The sequence below is a fragment of the Pelophylax lessonae genome (genome assembly GCF_965119305.1).
Source record: "Pelophylax lessonae genome assembly, chromosome: 6".
Taxonomy (NCBI): domain Eukaryota; kingdom Metazoa; phylum Chordata; class Amphibia; order Anura; family Ranidae; genus Pelophylax; species Pelophylax lessonae.
In genome coordinates this window covers 270,547,090-270,567,092 of record NC_138773.1, presented here as the reverse complement: position 1 = coordinate 270,567,092, position 20,003 = coordinate 270,547,090, and the positions used below count along the sequence as shown (strand labels likewise).

Sequence of the window (20,003 nt, the reverse complement as noted above, 5' to 3'; positions counted from 1 at the left end):
TACCAACAATGTCAATAGGCTAGAGTGACCAATGATCTATTTGTGGGCAACAGATTTTGCCCTCATTATTGTGTATGGAAGTAAATAGTATTTGAAGTTAAATTCTTATTTTTCTAAGTGTTGGCTAGAGTAGGAAATGGTTAGGAACTCCTTCAAGTTTTTATTACTGTCTGTGTCCTTATCTATGTGTGAGGTAATAACCATTGTCACTGGGAGAGAAAGTGTGGAAAAATCCAAAATGTTGAAGTGTTAGAAGGATAAGAGAATAAGTTAAGTTTTTCAAAGAGGAAACTTGTTACATTGACAACTGTCGAAACACAGATTTCCTTTACTTTGTACTGTCGTCCATTTACTGCCTATTGGACAGGAGTTGACAATGAATTACCACAAAGGAACACATGCAGTTAAAAAAATCTGACAGGGGCTTTAACACTTCCCCACTCTATCCCAACTAAAGAAAAAGGTTTGGGCTTTTTGGATTGAATACAAAAAATCTATACACAAGTATTAAGCAAATATTGTGGAAGAACAAAAGAACAGAGCAAGGAGGAAGGCAATGTATTTGGTAATATGTTTGACAAATGTGTAAACCAAACCAACCTAAAGGTTACACAACATGTAAACTATGGGCAAATGAAAAATAGGCAGAGCTAACTGAGACAAGGTCAGACATGATTGGCTAGCATGAGTGGGTGAGATTTAATTTGTATCGGATAGAATAATATTCCTTTTTCTAAATATGATGAAGTAAAAAACAGCACCCACTGTCTACCCACCTCCAATATAGGTAAAGCTTAATGTAAAAAAAAAAAAAAAAAAAAGAAACGGTAAACACAATAGGGCTGATATTGTTGCTGCAGCAGATTGGCACATTTGGGAACCAGACACAAATGCCTCCTTGTGAAAGACCCCAAGGCATATAATTTGATGGAGTATTCCACTTATCAACAAACAGAATATACATAATTGAATAATCAACATTACATTAGTATGTTTCTCTCAAAACTGATGTAATTCAGGTTCTGATTGGCTGGTACAGTTACATCATATAATTTGGTCTGTATGTAATGTAAGAGTAAACATAATAATGCTGTAATCATCAGCAATATGACTGGCTGCTATGGGCAGAAGATCACCACTCTGTATACTTTGTTATTAAAGTATATCCAAACCCAGTCAATAAATCTTACTTCGCTTTTAACACATTAATATAATTCCAAAGGCCATGTTCATGTTTTTAAATCTACAGTTTTCATTAAAATAACAACTAAGATCCTGGCATGAAGGTCCTTGTCCAGGCACTTCCCTCTATATGGGGCCACAACTGTCTGCCAAGTGCTCTCCTGCACTGTCACTCTGTCACGTGCACTTTCAGTGGAGACTACAAATGGACATGCGGGTCCACACTAGTATGTTTGCCATTGTCCCCATTAGGGTGCTGACCCTAAACACTGAGATATAGCTGATGTCTGAACGAGTGCAGGTAGACAGGAAGTGAAGGGAAAAGGCTGAGAGAGATTGGCAACACTGAGATGCAAAATAGATAAGGCAGTTGTGATGACACACAAGGCTTTAACAAATGAAATATAATCCAGTTAGGGTTTAGATCTACTTTAAATAAGCTAGGCAATGGTAAACAAATTGATCATAAAATCTATTTTTTTTTTTACAACATTACATATAACAAGAAAGCACCAACCATATTTAATGTACAGTATTTATCACTGATAATACATAAAGAAAGAACACACTGAAAAAACACAGAAACACAAAACAATACTAAAGACACACACACATAACAACACATACTACTACACACAGAAAAAAAATGGAACAGATTGTGATAATATATAAAATATCACAATGATATACAGTGGGTACGGAAAGTATTCAGACCCCCTTAAATTTTTCACTCTTTGTTATATTGCAGCCATTTGCTAAAATCATTTAAGTTCATTCTTCTTCCTCATGAATGTACACATAGCACCCCATACTGACAGAAAAACACAGAATTGTTGACATTGTTGCAGATTTATTAAAAAAGAAAAACTGAAATATCACATGGTCCTAAGTATTCAGACCCTTTGCTGTGACACTCATATATTTAACTCAGGTGCTTTCCATTTCTTCTGTTCATCCTTGAGATGGTTCTACACCTTCATTTGAGTCCAGCTGTGTTTGATTATACTGATTGGACTTGATTAGGAAAGCCACACACCTGTCTATATAAGACCTTCCAGATCCACAATGCATGTCAGAGCAAATGAGAATCATGAGGTCAAAGGAACTGCCTGAAGAGCTCAGAGACAGAATTGTGGCAAGGCACAGATCTGGCCAAGGTTACAAAAAGATTTCTGCTGCACTTAAGGTTCCTAAGAGCACAGTGGCCTCCATAATCCTCAAATGGAAGACGTTTGGGACGACCAGAACCCTTCCTAGAGCTGGCCGTCCGGCCAAACTGAGCTATCGGGGGAGAAGAGCCTTGGTGAGAGAGGTAAAGAAGAACCCAAAGATCACTGTGGCTGAGCTCCGGAGATGCAGTCAGGAGATGGGAGAAAGTTGTAGAAAGTCAACCATCACTGCAGCCCTCCACCAGTCGGGGCTTTATGGCAGAGTGGCCCGTTGGAAGCCTCTCCTCAGTGTAAGACACATGAAAGCCCGCATGGAGTTTGCTAAAAAACACCTGAAGGACTCCAAGATGGTGAGAAATAAGATTCTCTGGTCTGATGAGACCAAAATAGAACTTTTTGGCCTTAATTCTAAGCGGTATGTGTGGAGAAAACCAGGCACTGCTCATCACCTGTCCAATACAGTCCCAACAGTGAAGCATGGTGGTGGCAGCATCATGCTGTGGGGGTGTTTTTCAGCTGCAGGGACAGGACGACTGGTTGCAATCGAGGGAAAGATGAATGCGGCCAAGTACAGGGATATCCTGGACAAAAACCTTCTCCAGAGTGCTCTGGACCTCAGACTGGGCCGAAGGTTTACCTTCCAACAAGACAATGACCCTAAGCACACAGCTAAAATAACGAAGGAGTGGCTTCACAACAACTCTGTGACTGTTCTTGAATGGCCCAGCCAGAGCCAGGGACTTAAACCCAATTGAGCATCTCTGGAGAGACCTAAAAATGGCTGTCCACCAATGTTTACCATCCAACCTGACAGAACTGGAGAGGATCTGCAAGGAGGAATGGCAGAGGATCCCCAAATCCAGGTGTGAAAGACTTGTTGCATCTTTCCCAAAAAGACTCCTGGCTGTATTAGATCAAAAGGGGGCTTCTACTAAATACTGAGCAAAGGGTCTGAATACTTAGGACCATGTGATATTTCAGTTTTTCTTTTTTAATAAATCTGCAACAATGTCAACAATTCTGTGTTTTTCTGTCAGTATGGGGTGCTATGTGTACATTCATGAGGAAGAAGAATGAACTTAAATGATTTTAGCAAATGGCTGCAATATAACAAAGAGTGAAAAATTTAAGGGGGTCTGAATACTTTCTGTACCCACTGTATATCTAATCTTACTTTCCAGTGGATAATGTTCCTTCTAAGCCAAGTCATATGGAAATGAAAGGGCTAAAGGTTAAGTCCACCCAAAACCATTATCTGAATTCTAGAAGGACCTCTTTTGGATCATACACTGGCTTCTTAAAATTTTCATCATCTGCTTGCTCTTGCTGCAAAGGTTTTTTGCGCTAATCTCAAGAAATCGAGTGAGATGTGGTATGGCTCCGGCAGGCCAAGTAGGAGTGAAATGTATGAGGAAAGATACCCCTTCCCACAAGGTTGTTGGATTTGTTTGGGGTCCTATCCATGAGGACTCTATAACCCACCTACTTTACATTATGGATACAACAAAAGGACTGTGACTGCTGCTACTGATGCTTCAGATTTGCAGTGGGTTGAGAGAGAACCCAAAAATACGGCTGTGAGGTTTCTTCACTGGAGTTCCCAAGGGATATAAAAGGTCAGTGGGTGACTCCAGATCAAGGCTAGGCCAAAGGCAAGGGCAGGAAAGGATCCAACTTCAGGCACAGCTGGAACAACAGACTCTCCCTCCTCTGCATTGCTTTGCCGTGTTTTATATTGTGCAAGGCCATGCTACCCACTGCAGATTGTACTGGCAGAGTGCGGCCTCTTCAATTTTTTCATGCAGAGTCAAGCACTTAACAGTTTCCCTTTTGATGGAGATCAAATGTGTTCATGCTGCAAGGTAGCCCGAGTGATCCCAGAGCTGAAAGTAGGTTTTTAATAGCATCTTAGCTTAGATGTTAAGAGCTTGGGGGTTAAAATACCTTACACTTAACGTGGGCTTTAGGTCTGCTTTAGCACATCCACCATCGACTGAAAATTGAAATACCATTTTTACCTGGACTCATGGTGGCAATTTACAGTCCAGGTAAAAGCTAAACACTTGACTGATTTCCATGTCCCATGTCCCATGTAAAGATCAGGCCATTAGAGTCGCAGAAACAACCACATGTAATCATAAATGAATAAAATTGCCTAAATACATTTTTAAAAAATCTCTTTGCAGCAGACAGCTGATCATTCTCTCTTCTTCTTTTGGAGAAAAGGATATAAATCCTTCATCGCACATGTGCAGCATCTGTCCATTGCCTAAATCTTAAAAAATACATCAGCAGGTTTCTACAATGTGCAAGCAGTCAAGGGACCGACAGATGTCCCGTCATCCCATTATTTCTATAGGAGAGGTCTGCTTGTCTATGGCCACTTTGATACATGAAAATCTAACGAGTCCTGAAAAGAACCTAGAAGCTGCTGATCGGTGTAACTCTGCAAAATGGATTTCATTCTCATCAGTTTGGATTTTACCACAATCATTTCCAGAGTCCTCAGCTTAGAGTGAACTGTGACAACAAGCAGCAGATAAAAGTCATACTGCTAGAAAATATGACTTTTAAGCTACCTTGATGCTAGAACTATGTGTTTTGGATTAAGGGGATACCTGCGGTGCTTCTCTGGCTTCATAGAAGTCCCCCACTCTTATTTTTGGACTGAAGCTGAAATTTTCCCTTGTGATATCCATTATTCCATTTCTGCTGAGATACTGAAAAAATCACAGATTTTTTCACTTGAGGTTTTAAAAGCATGACAGCCCCTCCTTTATCGCCCGTCCACCTATACCAGCAACACACGTACACATACACACAGGAACACTGAGGAAGGACACAGCAGTGTACAGGAATTCCTCATTTCCAAAAAATATAGGACATGCTGTCATTCAGTATCAGACTACACTGGGGAAGAACAATGTGTGGGTTATATAAAGTTGAACTCAAGGTATAGTTTTTATTGGATAGTTACATTAGTCCAGCTGCTATTTTAATTCTGGGTTGGCTCTAGTGGCTTAAAAACCTTTTTAAAGCGATTTTCTTCTTTTACAGCCAAACTGGAAAAATATTTATTTTATATTTGTTACATGTTCCCATTCACATAGAATAACGAAATTTTTTTTTTAGAAATTGCTGCTTACCTTTTTACTTTTATAAATCAAATGCTTTTTTTTTTAAAGGTTTTACATTACTATTTTTTTCTCACCAACACAGAGTCCTCCCGCCCCCCGCTCTATCTTTTTTACTTACTGAAAATCCTACCTAGCTTTCTCCTTCTATGTAATGTTAAAGGGATTATAAATGCAGAAGGCTTCTGTGTTCAGCCCTCCTAATAATAACCTGAGCCCGTCTTTATCCAGGGATGTTGCAGGAGTTTCTCAGCTGCTCGGGACTCCCCTCCTCATTGGCTGAGACAGCAGTGCAGCGCGATTTTCTCCCGCTGCTATCAATCAAATTCAGTCGCCAATCGGTAAAAAGAGGCAGTGTGTCGCGGCTCCATGTCTGAATGGACACAGGGAGCTTTGACTCAGCTTGGGTGCCCCCACAGCAAGCTGCTTGCTTTGGGGGCACTCAAGAGAAGGGAGGGGCCAGGAGCACAGAAGAGGAACCCAAGAAGAGGAGGATCCAGGTCAACTGCACAGATCAGGAAAGTATAACATGTTTGCTATTTATTTATTTATTTTTTAAACGAGACTTTACAGTCACTTTAAGAAAGGGGCTGGTTTACCAGAATTAACTCTGCCTGAACTGTGCTGGCAGGTTTTTTTTTATCAGTTGTAAACTAAATCTACACACTGTCTTTCCAAGGCCAGACAAAGATTACTTGAATCCCGGCCAGTTCAGCAGAAACAGGCCAGAATTCAAACTGTGTATGGGCGGGCTGAATGTACCAAGTTGATTGATCAGCTTGGGCACAACTAGCCTGCCGGGTTCACTTGCGATTGTCGCTAGCAGCTGCTATAGCCGCTAGCAATACCCAATGTCTTCTCCCAGTGGGGATGGTTTCCCCTGTCCGCCCCCCTCAGCAGGAGGAATTCCTCTGTCAGCAGTGTGTGCGTTGAACGGGGAATTTCTTTCCTGCAGCTACGAAATTTGCAGCCTCTATGGTCTGCCTAAGGAATAAAGATCTCCAGGTTTGGGAGGTGCATTATATGTCAACTGTTTGTCAGTTTGTCCTCCAATTGCACATTGCAAGCTGTTCTATACAATAGAAGCTGGGTGTTGAGTCCTATACATAAACCTGCTCCAAAAAATACAACTAGAAAGGTAAAAAATAATATTCAAAATAATTTGAAGGTATATTGAATAATTAGGAATACATAACAACTGTAGAGTGGGAGTTTCTTAAATTCGATTGCAAAAGAGGAAGCGCGTTTTAAGTGTCTGAGACTCCTGCAGCGAGTTTTCCTAATTTAGTTCTTGTTTCCAGATCCCTTCAGAAGGCCATGAAAATAATGTCACTTTTCCATTGATTTGTTTAATCCACATTACGGAGCCCTTTGCATGTGTAACAAAATAATTTGTCTTTACCAGAATAACTTTGTCAGAATGTAGAATTTGGACAGGGATGTCTCACAAATGGAATCCCAAAGAGATACATAGCCATACATAGATGTATAGCCAATGCTGAGGTCTTGTATCTCACAAGACCTCAGCATTGGCTATACACTGCCAGCACGTGTGCTAAACCATCAGATATGGATGGAGCAGACATTTAAAGATTGTTATGTCATCTCTGGAGAGAATGTATTTTTTTGTACTATGAATGCATTGGTGAAAAAACTCCAGTTCCAGAAAACATGGCAATAGTTTCATGACCGGTATAACTTTAATCCCAGAAGATCTCTAATATTTTGGCTAGATATTGTAATCCCAGAAAATCCCTAATATTTTGGCTAGATATTGTATGAAGTGCAAAGGGAGCTTGAATGGTTTGTACTGCCATGTACTGCCATGTTTTTGTAAAAAAAATAAAAAGGTGAAAAGCTTCTAAAGTTAAACTTTAATTTAAAAAAATGCAAGCTGATAGTTTTTTTTGTTTCTTAATACAGAAGAAACATACTATGCCTCTTCTATATTAAAGTATTTCTACCTGCCTATTCACATTGTACAATGTATTGAGCACTCTTGAATAGAGTGAAGTTGTTTTGGCCCACTCCTAAGAACAAAACCTGGAAGAAGACCAGCCAAAGATGTCAGCAACCAGCAGGGTGCTCCTGGACACTGTATCGCTGGAGTGGAGGTTAGTATAGTTCTGCTTTAAAATGGACAAAGACCTGTGTTCGGATGTGCTACAGTTTTGCATGCTTAAGTTTTCTATGAGTTTCCAAAGGGAGTTTTTCTTCTACCCACCATGAATATGACAAACAATAACATTGATTAAGAGACCATTTTTACCTTCCATGGCTGAAATCCCGGTAGATATAAAACACAAGTTATGGCAGCTCTGTAATCAATAAATGCATTTTTAAAATGCAACCAGTATAAGCACCTTATTTGGACTTGGAATCAAGCAGTCCACTGTACAGCAGAGCTTAGAGAGGAGAGTGGAAAATCAGCACAAGGAGCCAAAAAGCTGTGCTACAGAGCAAGGAGCATGCTGATAAAAGGAGAGAGCAGTCAAATAAAGCCACAGTCTGACTATTTTGACCAAAAATTTGATCTTAAACATGCAGTTTTGGCACATCAAATAGATAGAGTTGGGAAGGCAGAAGAGGGGGAAGAGGTGGGCAGACAATTCTGGTAATCATTTTAAAGGGAAACTTCAACCAAAAGGGGAAGTCCTACTTGTTTGCCTCCTACACCTCTCCTCTATACCATTTGCCACTTTTTTTTTGGGGTGGTGGGGAGTGGGTATCTGGTTTTGACAGGTACCTGTTCTCACTTCCACCTGGATCACCACGGCAATCCGAGTGGAAGTTCACCCCCCCTTCGCCCACAGCCTTCTGGGACACATCACAGGACCCAGAAGACTGTAGGACAAAGTGCAGCTCGGCTCAAGCATGCGCAGTGTAAAGCCGGCTGTGAAGCTGCAAGATAAGGTGCCAGCGCTAGGGACTCCAAGCCCAGTGAAGAACGGACTCAGGTGAGAACAGAGCTGGGCCCATGGACAGGTAAGTGTCTTTATATTAAAAGTCAGTAGCTACAGTATTTGTAGGTGCTGACTTTTAAATTTTTGTGGGGAGAAATCTGTTGGTGGAGATGTCTGCTGCTGACCACAGACTTAAAGTGTTACTAAACCCAAAACAGTAAAATCAGATTGTATATGCAGTAAAGCATGCTTGTTATACTCATGTGGAACCTAAGGGGTTAATCCTCTGCATGTGTAAAAAGACTGTTTGATCCTGTCTTCTCAGATCCTTTCCTTCTTTTACTGTCCCCAATCCATCTGCTGATAGTACAGAGCCTTGGGGACACTCTGCACATGCTCAGTTTAGTGTGTATTTCTAGAGTTTTTTTTTTTTTCTTTTAGGAGTGCATATGATCAGTACAGGGCCAATTAACACTATCCAGACAGAAAGTCAAGGGTTCTTCAGCTTCATAGGACAATCAGGGGAGAATGAAAACTCCTCTTACAAGCTTTAACCAGACACTGATAGTAATCACAAGACTGCACATGCTCAGTTTGGTGTGTATTGCTAGAGAGTTTTTTTTCTTTTGGGAGATTGCATGTGATTAGTACAGGGCCAATCAGCACTGTCCAGACAGAAACTTAGGGGTTCCACAGCCTCATAGGATAATTGAGGGAAAACGAAAACTCCTCCTACATGTTTTAAGCAGACACTGACAGAAGTCACAAGACTGCTATATACTGCTGATGAGAAAAGGTATTTAGCAGTTGATATTTACTAAAATAATTGCATTTCCATGTTCTGTGTACTGTGGGAGACCAGATATAGTGAATGCAGGCACCTGGGTTTAGTAACACTTTAAGACTGCTGCCCTGTCAACCTGAAACCAGTAAGATGAGGCAACAATCGAATTTATGGCTAGCTTACATCCCTTTCCTTACCCAACTAACCCTAAACAATGATCTAATCGCAAAGACTAGTACATTCTAATGAAATGTGTTTCATTGATACTTTGTAGATGACATCCTAAACATTTTGGCCTACAATTTCAGACTTCAGAGCAACATTGCAGCCTAAATATTCTTTTGTATCACCTTTTTTTAATTGTGAACTCTGTAGATTCGAACTATTAGTAAGCAGAAAGTAGCGTAGTACTTTCCTGTTAGTGCTGATCTACAATTCTAAAGAATGAATGGCTACTAGTAGGAGTCCCACTGCAGCATGGAAGCAACTGGACGCAAGTTAGATCTAACCAAAGGATGATAATAGATTATTGGGTTTATTTAATATAGGAGTGCAAGAAGCAGTAATGCTCCACAAAACAGAGTTCGGTTTTCTCGAGTCAGATGATTTATGATTGGCTGCTTTACTCCACTTTACACTGCTTTGCTGAAAAAAAATGATGTAGCTCCCAGAGAGTTCCACATTTGTTCAGACACATTCACAGACTCTGTATTCTACAAAGAAAGAAGTATGGAGACAATCTGTACCAGTTAGGCAGCATGTCTATATTCTCATGACCCTGAAGGTCAAAGGTAATCTAATCACTGCTGAGGGTTCAGGAAAAAGGACAAGTGTAAACATAATCCACATCCACAACACTAAAGCACAGACATTTAGAGATGGGATAAAACAGCTACAAAAAAAACAGGAAAAGTCTTTTAACCCTAAATAATAAAAAGATTACCTTCATTACTTCTGGGTACTGACGAAATTTCTTCCCACATGGAGCAAAATAAGTCACTTCTCCTTGCAGGCGCCCGCTGAGATTCTTCATTCTTGTTTCTCTTTGCCAGCTATATAAAACAAGGTGGACTTGCGTTAATGATCATTTTTAGTATACACTTAGTAACATAGCTGGTATCTGTAGAGTTAATCAGAGGGAAATCTTGGAAAAGAGATATACATAATCTGGATATTTGCTAGTATCTGTAAATTAGGATATCTCTGGCAACCCTTTGCTGCTTAATTCTCATCCCTGTACAAGGGCTTTGGTATGCACATCTAGAGGGATGTTAGATTTCCTTTTTTAATATAACTTGATGAAAGTAGCAGGTATACAAGTTCATCAGGCATTAAACGAAATTCTGAACTGGCAGAATCTTTAGGTTTCCATTAGAACTCTCAGGGGACAATAGAAGGAAGGAAAAAGTTAGAATTGAAAATGTGATTAATTTTCTGGATATATCAAAAGGAACAAAGGCATGCCTAAATTCACCTATTATTTAGCTAAACCAGTTTTAGATGACCTTTAAATTACATGTGAACTCTCACCTTGTAAAACAACTCATTCAGGCCCTGTCCACACTGGGGCGACGCTACTTCCCGGGGCTGCTCGCACCGCGACCTCGGAGCGGCCGGCACAGACTTCATTTCATTGAAGTTTATGCAGGTCGCTCCGGGTCGCCCCAAAGAAGCTCCGGACCCTTTTTCCAAGTCGGAGCGACTTGTGTCGCTCCTATTAGAACGGGTCCACAGCTTCTCTATGGAAGGCGACCTACGGCGACCTGTCAGGCGACCAGGTCGCCTGACAGGTCGCCCCAGTGTGAACGGGGTCTCAGTTTATAACAGAAATTAAAGGCAAAACATTTGTGTATACATATAAAAACATTATAAATTCCTTTTCCCCCTTTTTTGTTTTTATAAGTGATCACATAACCTCTGTTCTCAGCTGCATAAGGAGCTCAAAGAGCTGGAGGAGGCAAAATAGCAGCACACTGATCTTCCCAGTGTATGGTTGTGCAGAAAGGGGGGGGGGGTCAGGACAAGTCTGATCATTGGAGGAGAGAAAGTTCCAGCACAGCTAGTTAATGGACCACGCTGTGCTCTCTGGTGTGGTCAGTTTTTTGATTGGAAAGTGGAGGGGCTAGCATGAACACCAGGAATTTCACACAAAGGAAAAAATACAAAGAGAACAGAATACTTTTTCATACAAGTACATGGTACAGCAGGCACATATCAGAAATATAAAAATGTTGGGTTTACATATTCTTTTGGAGACAAATTTGATCTATTTAGTAAAAAGAGTTTACCCATATTCCAGAGGCATACGCAGCTCACGCTCATCTGTGACTCTTCTTCTTTTACTGGCACCTTAAATAAAGTTTACAGGTTTAGCATCCACAGTAGTGAATAAATCCAGCAGTTTACATCATTTGTAGGTAACAGTCACGGAATAATCGACAAAATCGTCATACATCAGACATATTGTAAGCACTAATAAAAAAATGTTTCAAATTTCCTCCTGAACTTTCAGATCATATATTTTTATGTATTTTATATCATGGGCAATGCACGTAGGTAGCACCATCCAGAAAAACAAAAACAGGGAAGAAAGCCGCTCAGGTGCAAGTTCAGCACTCGGTGCAGGTCAGATCCGCCATCCAAGCATGTAGACATCCAAAAAGAGAAAGACCGCACTCGGAGATGTTAAATGAAAATCAATAGGACTCCTTTATTCTCCATAAATACAGCAGACAGACAGTGCAATACACGGACAGACGTGTCGGGTTGACGCGTTTCACGATAAAAATCGCTTATTCATAACCACACACCTTAATCTCAAGGTGTGTGGTTATGAATAAGCGATTTTTATCGTGAAACGCGTCAACCCGACACGTCTGTTCGTGTATTGCACTGTCTGTCTGCTGTATTTATGGAGAACAAAGGAGTCCTATTGATTTTCATTTAACATCTCCGAGTGCGGTCTTTCTCTTTTTGGATGTCTAGCACCATCCAGAACTCCAAGGATGCTGGGAACAGAGCCAGGAACTGTCGTGGGGAGAGCTTGTGATTGGAGTTCCCAAATTATGTTATAAACCAGCTAAAGATTCTGCCCACCAACTAATTAAAATAGTTAAACCCAAAAAACTCATGCCAAAATAAATCCTAAAACCAAATCACCATTGCTGCTGTTGCATAAAACAGCAGAGCAGTCAATCACTTAGTCCGAGTCTGTGCCACGAGACGGGCATGGAACGCAACCCTCCGCGTGCCTTCCACCGCTGACGTGACGTGACGTCACTGAGGAACCGGAATCTACATTGACGCATTTCGACACTCCCACAGGGCGTTATCAAAAATAGAGTCCTGGTTGCTCAGCAAGTTAAATAGCAATGCACTGAAAACTTCCATACACATGACCCAGATAAAATGTCTATTAGGGTGTTTCGGCTTCATAGTCAACACAGTGGTCTACTTCCTGCCTACATATAGATATGATCAGCTCAGTAATTAACACATAGGCTCCTATTTAACTACATTCTCTTGTTGTCACTCAGCCGAGGACCCTAATGACATACAACTTGTAAGATAAAACGTATTACATTTTAAATTTCAACTAATCTTCGAATGTTTATATTCCAGATGTAAAAACTAGCAGATATAGAAAATATATTGATAATTGTGTGGGCGGGAACACAAGAAACCTTTATTGAATTCCTTCATGACACCAACAATAATAGATACAGCATATCATTCTCGGAAGTATATGACAATACAGCTGTCAACTTCCTTGACTTGTCGTGTTCAAACAGAGTAGAAAGTTGAGCACAAAGACATATTTCAAGGAGATTGACAGAAATGTATTTATTCCAAGGGGAAGCTGCCATCATCCTAGGTGGCTGAATGGAGTACCTAAGAGCCAGATGATTAGAATATGTAGAAATTGTGACAATAAGATAGATTAGGAGAGCCAGACAGCCACCGTTATAGTGAGATTTCAAGAAAAGGGTTGTAAAATGAATGGCATACTTTTGAAAGATCAAATACTGGGTACTTTGTTACCCAAGAGACCACAATTTGTTCATACCAGGCCCCCTACATTGAGAAATAAGCTGGCAAGGAATGTTGTAGACTCCCCCAAAAAACTGCCACATTCTTGGATCACGAAGGTTTTTTTTTTTACCTGTGGGAGATGTGTAGCATGTAAGAATGTTAATGATAGAATTAGGAAAACGACACATTTTACATCACGAGTCAAAGGGAGAACATTTAGGATAGATAAGTTAATTTTGTGCACACATGTAACTTATCTCCTTGAATGTCCATGTATGCTTCAGTATGTTGGGAGGATCACCAGAAAACTTGGAGTTAGGCTGCAAGAGCACATTAATAATATCAGAAAGGGCTTTAAGAACCACAGCCTATCCATGCATTTTAAATTGGCCCATGACCCGGATCCAACATTGCTGAAGTTCTGTGGCATAGATAGGATAATGCCCAATTGGAGGGGCAATATGAAAAAAGGTATATCCCATAATGAAACCAAGATATTTTTGTTAAATACTATGAGTCCCAAAGGGGTTGAATATAGAACTGGACCTCAATTGCTTCCTTTCCAATTGGTCATTTTTTAAAAGGAAATAAAAAAAAAAATTCTGACATCATGAATTTCCATTCCATTTTTATAGGTTTAATTTAAATTATAATTATTTTTTTTTCCAATTGTTCAATTTTTTTAGAATGTATTCAATTTTTTTAATTACATTTTTATAATTTTTATTATTATTATCTATATATTTTTTTATATCTGTTAGTTTTTACGCCTGGAATATAAAAATTCGAAGATTAGTTAAAACTTAAAATGTAATGCGTTTTATCTTACAAGGGGTATGTCATTAGGGTCCCGCGGCTGGGTGGCAACAACATCTACAGTATTATTGTTGGTTTCATGAAGGAATTCAAGAAAGGTTTTTTGTGTTCCCGCAAACACAATTACCAATATATTTTCTATATCTGTAAGTTCTTACATCTGGAATATAAACATTCAAAGATTGGTTGAAATTTAAAATGTAATACATTTTATCTTACAAGTGGTATGTCATTAGGGTCCCGCGGCTGAGTGGTAACAAGAGAATGTAATTAAATAGGAGCCTACGTGTTAATTACGGAGATGACCATATCCATATATAGGCAGGAAGTAGACCACTGTGAAGACTATGAAGCCGAGTACACCCTAATAGACATTTTATCTGGGTCATGTGAACAGAAGTTTTCCACGCATGGCTATTTAACTTGCTGAGCAACCAGGAATCTTTGTTTTTATTAACACCCTGTGGGAGTGGTGAAACGCGTCAATGTAGATTACGGTTCCTCAGTGATGTCACGTCCGGCTAGCGGTGGAACGCACGCGGAGGTTTGCGTTTCATGCCTGCCTTGCGTCACGGACTCGGACTAAGTGACTGACTGCCCTGCTGTTTTAGGCTTTACCCAATGTGATACTTTGTCTGCAACACTGTAAGTGTAATTTTAACAATTTCTACTAATACAAGGCTTAAAACAAGGCTATATTACACTATTGGGATTCTCTCTTCTCCATTTATAAGTGCCAAACCACACGATACATGGGATGTGACATTCTCCCACTTACCATATACAGCCCAATAGACCCGCACGCAATATTGCTAAGGGGAACACATCTTTTGGTAAGTTCAAGCACAAAAGGGTGAAAAGCACAGTTCACTGCATGAGTTTGAAGTTGTGAGGCACCTCAGAACTTTATCTGGATCAACACTGGAATTTTTTCCTTGGACTTTCACTGAGCACTTGCTTGTAGCAATCATTTGTACTGAGGTTTCACCTTTCACATTTGTCATTAATTTTAGTTTATTTGCACTGTTTTGCACTGTAATTAAAATAGTTACTTTTGGCTAGACTGGCTCTTTAAACCCCAGACTGATTTTTTTGGGGGGAAATTTGGTAATGTCTAGCAGGTGAAATGAATAACAGTGTGATACCTTTAGAATGTACGCTCTCACAAGCAGGGCCCTCTCAATCCTCCTGTAATGAATTGTATGGTAACTGTACTGTCTCCCTTTTGTAAGGTGCTGAGCGAACTGATGGCACTATATAAATTCTGTATAATGATAATATAATTTTGTTATGGATTACCTACAGTAAAGTCATCTATCAACTGACACCAATATATTTAAATATACCTGTGTACTTTCTATTGTACTTCCTGCCCACAAAAAAATGTGAACATTATCATAGAGCTCAGTAAATACTTCAACAAGCAGTAAAGACAGACAGACAGACACACACAAGCGATATATGGGGTAGATTTACTAAAAGTGATTGTAAAGTCTTGTTTTTTTTTTAAATAAAAAAACATGTTATATTTACCTGCTTTGTGCAGTTGGTTTTGCACAGGGCAGTCTGGATCCTCCTCTTCCAAGGTCCCTTTTTGCTGCTCCTAGCCCCTCCCTCCTGTCGAGTGCCCCCACAGCAAGAAGCTTCCTATGGGGGCCCCCGAGCCGAGCTGCAGCTCAGTGTGTCCATTCGGATACAAAGCTGCGGTGTGGCCCGCCCCCTTTCTCTCCTGTTTGGCTAAATTACCTTGATTGACAGCCAGGTGAGCCAATGGCGCCACAGCTGTGTCTCAGCCAATCAGGAGAGAGAGTCCCGGATGGCAGAGGAAATCGTGGACATTGCTGGACAGAGATGGGGGCTCAAGTTAGTATTAGGGCTACTGGGGAGGCTGCTTCACATAGAAGGCTTTTTATCTTAATGCATAGAAAAAGCCTTCTGCCTTTGCAACTCCTTTAAGGGAAATTTACTTTGCAAGTGCAGTTCCTCCAGAGCTTAGTAAATGAGTTAAAGGGATTGTAAACAATCACCTTGTAAAACAACCCATTCAGTTTAAAACAGAATTGAAAGGCAAAGCATTTTGTGTGTAGATATAAAAGAAAATCATAAAAAAAACTTTTTTCCCCTTTTGTATAAATGATCACATTCCCTCTTTCTTTTCTCAGCTGCAAAAATGCTAGTGGAGGAGGAGAACCAGCAGCACACTGAGATTCCCAGTGAATGGCTGTGCAGCAGGGATGCGTCAGAGCAAGTCTGATCATTAGAGGAGAGCATATTAAGTTCCCAGCATAGCTAGACAAATGACCATGGGTTGCTCTCCTGCTTAGTGTGGTCAGTTTTTAATAGGAAAGCAAGGGGGGACTAACAGGAACACCAGAGATTTCACATAAAGGAAGCAATGCAAAGAGAACAGGATACTTTCTCATACAAGTACATGGCACAGCAGGCACATATCAGGAATATGAAGTGTTGGTGTAAAAAACGCTTTGACGCTGCACTTTACAAAGCTTACCTAATCACATGCAAGGGAAAAAACTTTTTTTTGCTTGCTCATCATTGGATGATGGAAGTCAGCAGAGCTTTACCATATTTCCTAAGCTCTGGAGCACCTGCACTTGCAAAATGCACAGTCTATTTGCCTTGCCTAAATGAACCTCTATATGTTTTTATAGATATAGTCATATCACTGTTATGGCTTACAATGACATGTTTGCCAGAAAGGTAGAGTTCATTTTTAAAATGATGGGCAGAAATTGTTATTATGTCACAATTTTTTTTTTTTAAAGAACAATGATTCTACTGTTTATTATAAAGCAGATTCCGCTGTACCAGGTGGGTGTTACCTCCTTGGACACAGATGTGAATCACTTACACAGAAAACATCTACAGTAAGTTGTAATACTGATGGTCAATAATTTAAACATCGACATTGAAACAAGAGATTAAAATGTCAAATACCACGTGGTGTGCTGGGGCTGAGAGTGGCAGAGGGGCTGCGCAGGTCAGGCGGCTGAGATTCTGGGCACAGTGCAGGTGGCGCAGAGCTGGGGCTCCTGATGACCTGTAGGTTAAGGGGTGTGGACTGGGAGGTGATGCTGTTTGTTGTGCTGGTTACAGGTGGAGCGGTTGTATTAAATTTCAGCTTTTCTCCTTCTGTATCACTGTCAGATTCATCTTTATCATCATCTTCTTCTGTCCCCTCCGAATCAGATTCTGAGTTGCTGTCTGACTCTGTTTAGTAAAGTAAGATTTAGTTATTGCATCCAAGTTATTATATATTCCAACACGAAAACAGGGTATCAGATTTACCCTCTCTATATCGCAGGTCAGTATGGGGGAAAGTGGAAGAACATGACTGCTTGATGTGTGTGATGCCCCGTACACACGTGCAGATTATCTGAAGACTTTTGTCTGCAGACTTACCAAAACCATATAATATGAGGTCAAACCTAAACACTTTCAATTTGTATGCAATCCGGCAGGCCCTTGCACTACATAGAAAAGGTAAATCTGAAGACAAAAGTCTTCAGATAATCTGCACGTGTGTACGGGGCATGATACAGACTGTTTTAGATCGCTTTTCCCTAAGGGTCACTCATAGGTCCGTTTGTCCGTTTTTCATCTATCCGTTGACGAATGAAAAACGGGCATCAATGCATCTTTATGTAAAAACCGATGACAACGGATGATCATCCATTAACATCCGTTTTCATCCGCTTCCATCAATGTCCATTTTTTGGAATGGGTGAATGCCCTATTTTTCATTCGTCAAAAAAACGGATCGGACGAAAAACGGATGTAAACAGACAAATGGTCTGTTTTTCATCTGTTTTTGCATTGGTAGTGGATGTAAAAAAAAACGTATGAAAAAACGTATGAAAACGTATGAAAAACTGATACATTTTGACATGACTGAACTGATGAACTGGACGGACCGTATGTGTGAAAGGGGCCTAACCCTTACCCTATACTAAATATGTGTTTTTTGTCTCTGACCCTGTTGTCAAAATTTCCAATCACTTTCTGTCCTGACAGGAAGGCTCTAACGCTTTTTCCCTCTGTGAAATAAAAAGGCTGCAGTTGAGCTTTACGTGATCACTTCTGGGGATAGGTTCTGCTTTACAGTTTAGGTGGGAAAGGGTTTAGATCAGCCAAACAGTTATGGCTGGGGGCCAATACACATAGAACAGTTTTTTCTTCTCCATTTTTTTATGCTACTGCCTACTTTAGCGGAACAGCTAAAATGTAACAAATATTTACAAATTACCGACCTGACTGGCTATCAGAATCATCATCTTCGTCATCTTCATCCTCCTCATCATCATCCTCATCATCATCTTCATCGTCATCCTCCTCATTGGAATCTTCAGAATCCTTGCTGCTGGGGATATCAGAATCCACCCCCCGAAACTTGTCCAGGAGACATTTGGCGGCATTGAGTGAGTGGGGTGGTTTTATTGCTGGTGTAGAATTACTGTTTGGGGTTTTCTCCTTACAGAGACTGTGTAATATTGGGGAGCCAGCTGGCCCAAGGGCTGACTTGCTGGAAGAGTTCCTTTTGACACAAGAACTCAGGTTGATTGGAGAGGCAAAATGGGCACTGGGGGAAACAGTTACACTATCATTGACTTTATTTTCCCTCTTAGTTTTGGTGGTGAGAGCCAGTGGGGCGTCCTGGATGACACAGGGAATGACTCCGTTTGGCTGGTGATTACCCAGCAGTGCATTTGCCAAGAATGGGTTGGAGTGGTTATTCTCTAAAGATGGTTGGGGCTGACATAAAGAGTTGGACAAGGGGCTGGAAATCGGCGTAGTCACAATGGGCTTTTTCTGGTTCTTGGGGCCCTCCTGATGCTTGCTTATTGGTACAGAGAATGCTGCTTTTTGCTGATCCTGTGGAAATAAAAAACAGTAAGAAAACTAGTAAGAAAGATCTAACATACCCATCTCTGTAAATCACAATGTTAATACAAGTTATCAAAGAGTACATGAATGTCACTGTCAGCAAAAGAAAAAAAATGAGAGCATACATTTTACAGAACCTAGTGACATTGCAGAACATTGGGAACAGTTAGGCTCTCTCTGCAGTCCATGTATATACAAGTTTCTTCTACCTATTTAGGGTATAAACATATCTATTCAATGTAAAATTCATTGTCTCAATAAGAAAAAAAAATTATATTAGTGGTCAGAATGACCAGAGTAACCATGTTCCAGTTTTTATTTTATTTGGTTGCAATACTTCTATTTCTTCCAATGGTCCAATCTTGACAATGACCTCTCCAAGAAAATTCCTGTAATTACGACATTTAATTTCAATTGAATAATTATGACATTTCAAATGGAACTGGTAAAAAGTTTAGTGCTACTACCCATTCATTCCTTTAATAATAGAGCTCATGGGTGCCCAATCTGCAGTCGCACAGCTGAGAATAAGTGTTGATAGAAGTTATCCGCACAACCCTTTCTGATCTAAAATCTTGCTTTATTGAAGAAACCACAGCGTTCAAGTCACAGGTACAGCGAGTTGACGGGTTTCAGCCTTTACAGCTTTAATCATAATCATCAACTCACTGTACCTGTGACTTGAACGCCGTGGCTTCTTCAATAAAGCAAGATTTTAGATCAGAAACGGTTGTGCGGAAAAATTCTATGGATATTTGAAATGGCCATTAACGCAAAGTTGAATTAAACATGAAAGAGGATAAAAATTTCCTGCTAAAAATATTTTTGGAATATTTTTTTTTTTTACAGTAAATATATATCTCTGATATATTTAAGAATTGATAGTTCAAGGTTTACTGTTTTTTATATAGACTCTTTATCAATATGTTTTTATCCAGTTCTTTAAATATTGATTTGGTACATTTTTTAAAGGCAACATACTTTTTTGACATAGGCAATCAGCATTCCAATATCGGAGGCTCTATGCCAAGAATAGAATACATTAAAAGTAGTTACGTGTGACAAGCTGAAGAGGCCAAAC

At 40.1% G+C, this 20,003-nt stretch overlaps 1 protein-coding gene across 19 annotated transcripts in view; it reads right to left on the bottom strand.

Moving 5' to 3' along the window:
- BAZ2B (bromodomain adjacent to zinc finger domain 2B) overlaps nucleotides 1-20,003 on the bottom strand; it is a 427,534-nt gene that overhangs the window by 64,586 nt on the left and 342,945 nt on the right. For 13 of the 19 annotated variants that reach the window (XM_082260072.1, XM_082260076.1, XM_082260068.1 and 10 more), the window contains 5 exons: nucleotides 18,289-18,910; nucleotides 16,976-17,248; nucleotides 11,461-11,521; nucleotides 10,116-10,224; nucleotides 4,970-5,071 (listed from right to left, as the gene is read on the bottom strand). In XM_082260072.1, coding sequence (XP_082116198.1) covers nucleotides 4,970-5,071; nucleotides 10,116-10,224; nucleotides 11,461-11,521; nucleotides 16,976-17,248; nucleotides 18,289-18,910 — 1,167 coding nt within the window. The remainder of the gene's footprint in view (nucleotides 1-4,969; nucleotides 5,072-10,115; nucleotides 10,225-11,460; nucleotides 11,522-16,975; nucleotides 17,249-18,288; nucleotides 18,911-20,003) is intronic. The other 6 variants (XM_082260071.1, XM_082260073.1, XM_082260077.1 and 3 more) reach the window with 1 other exon arrangement.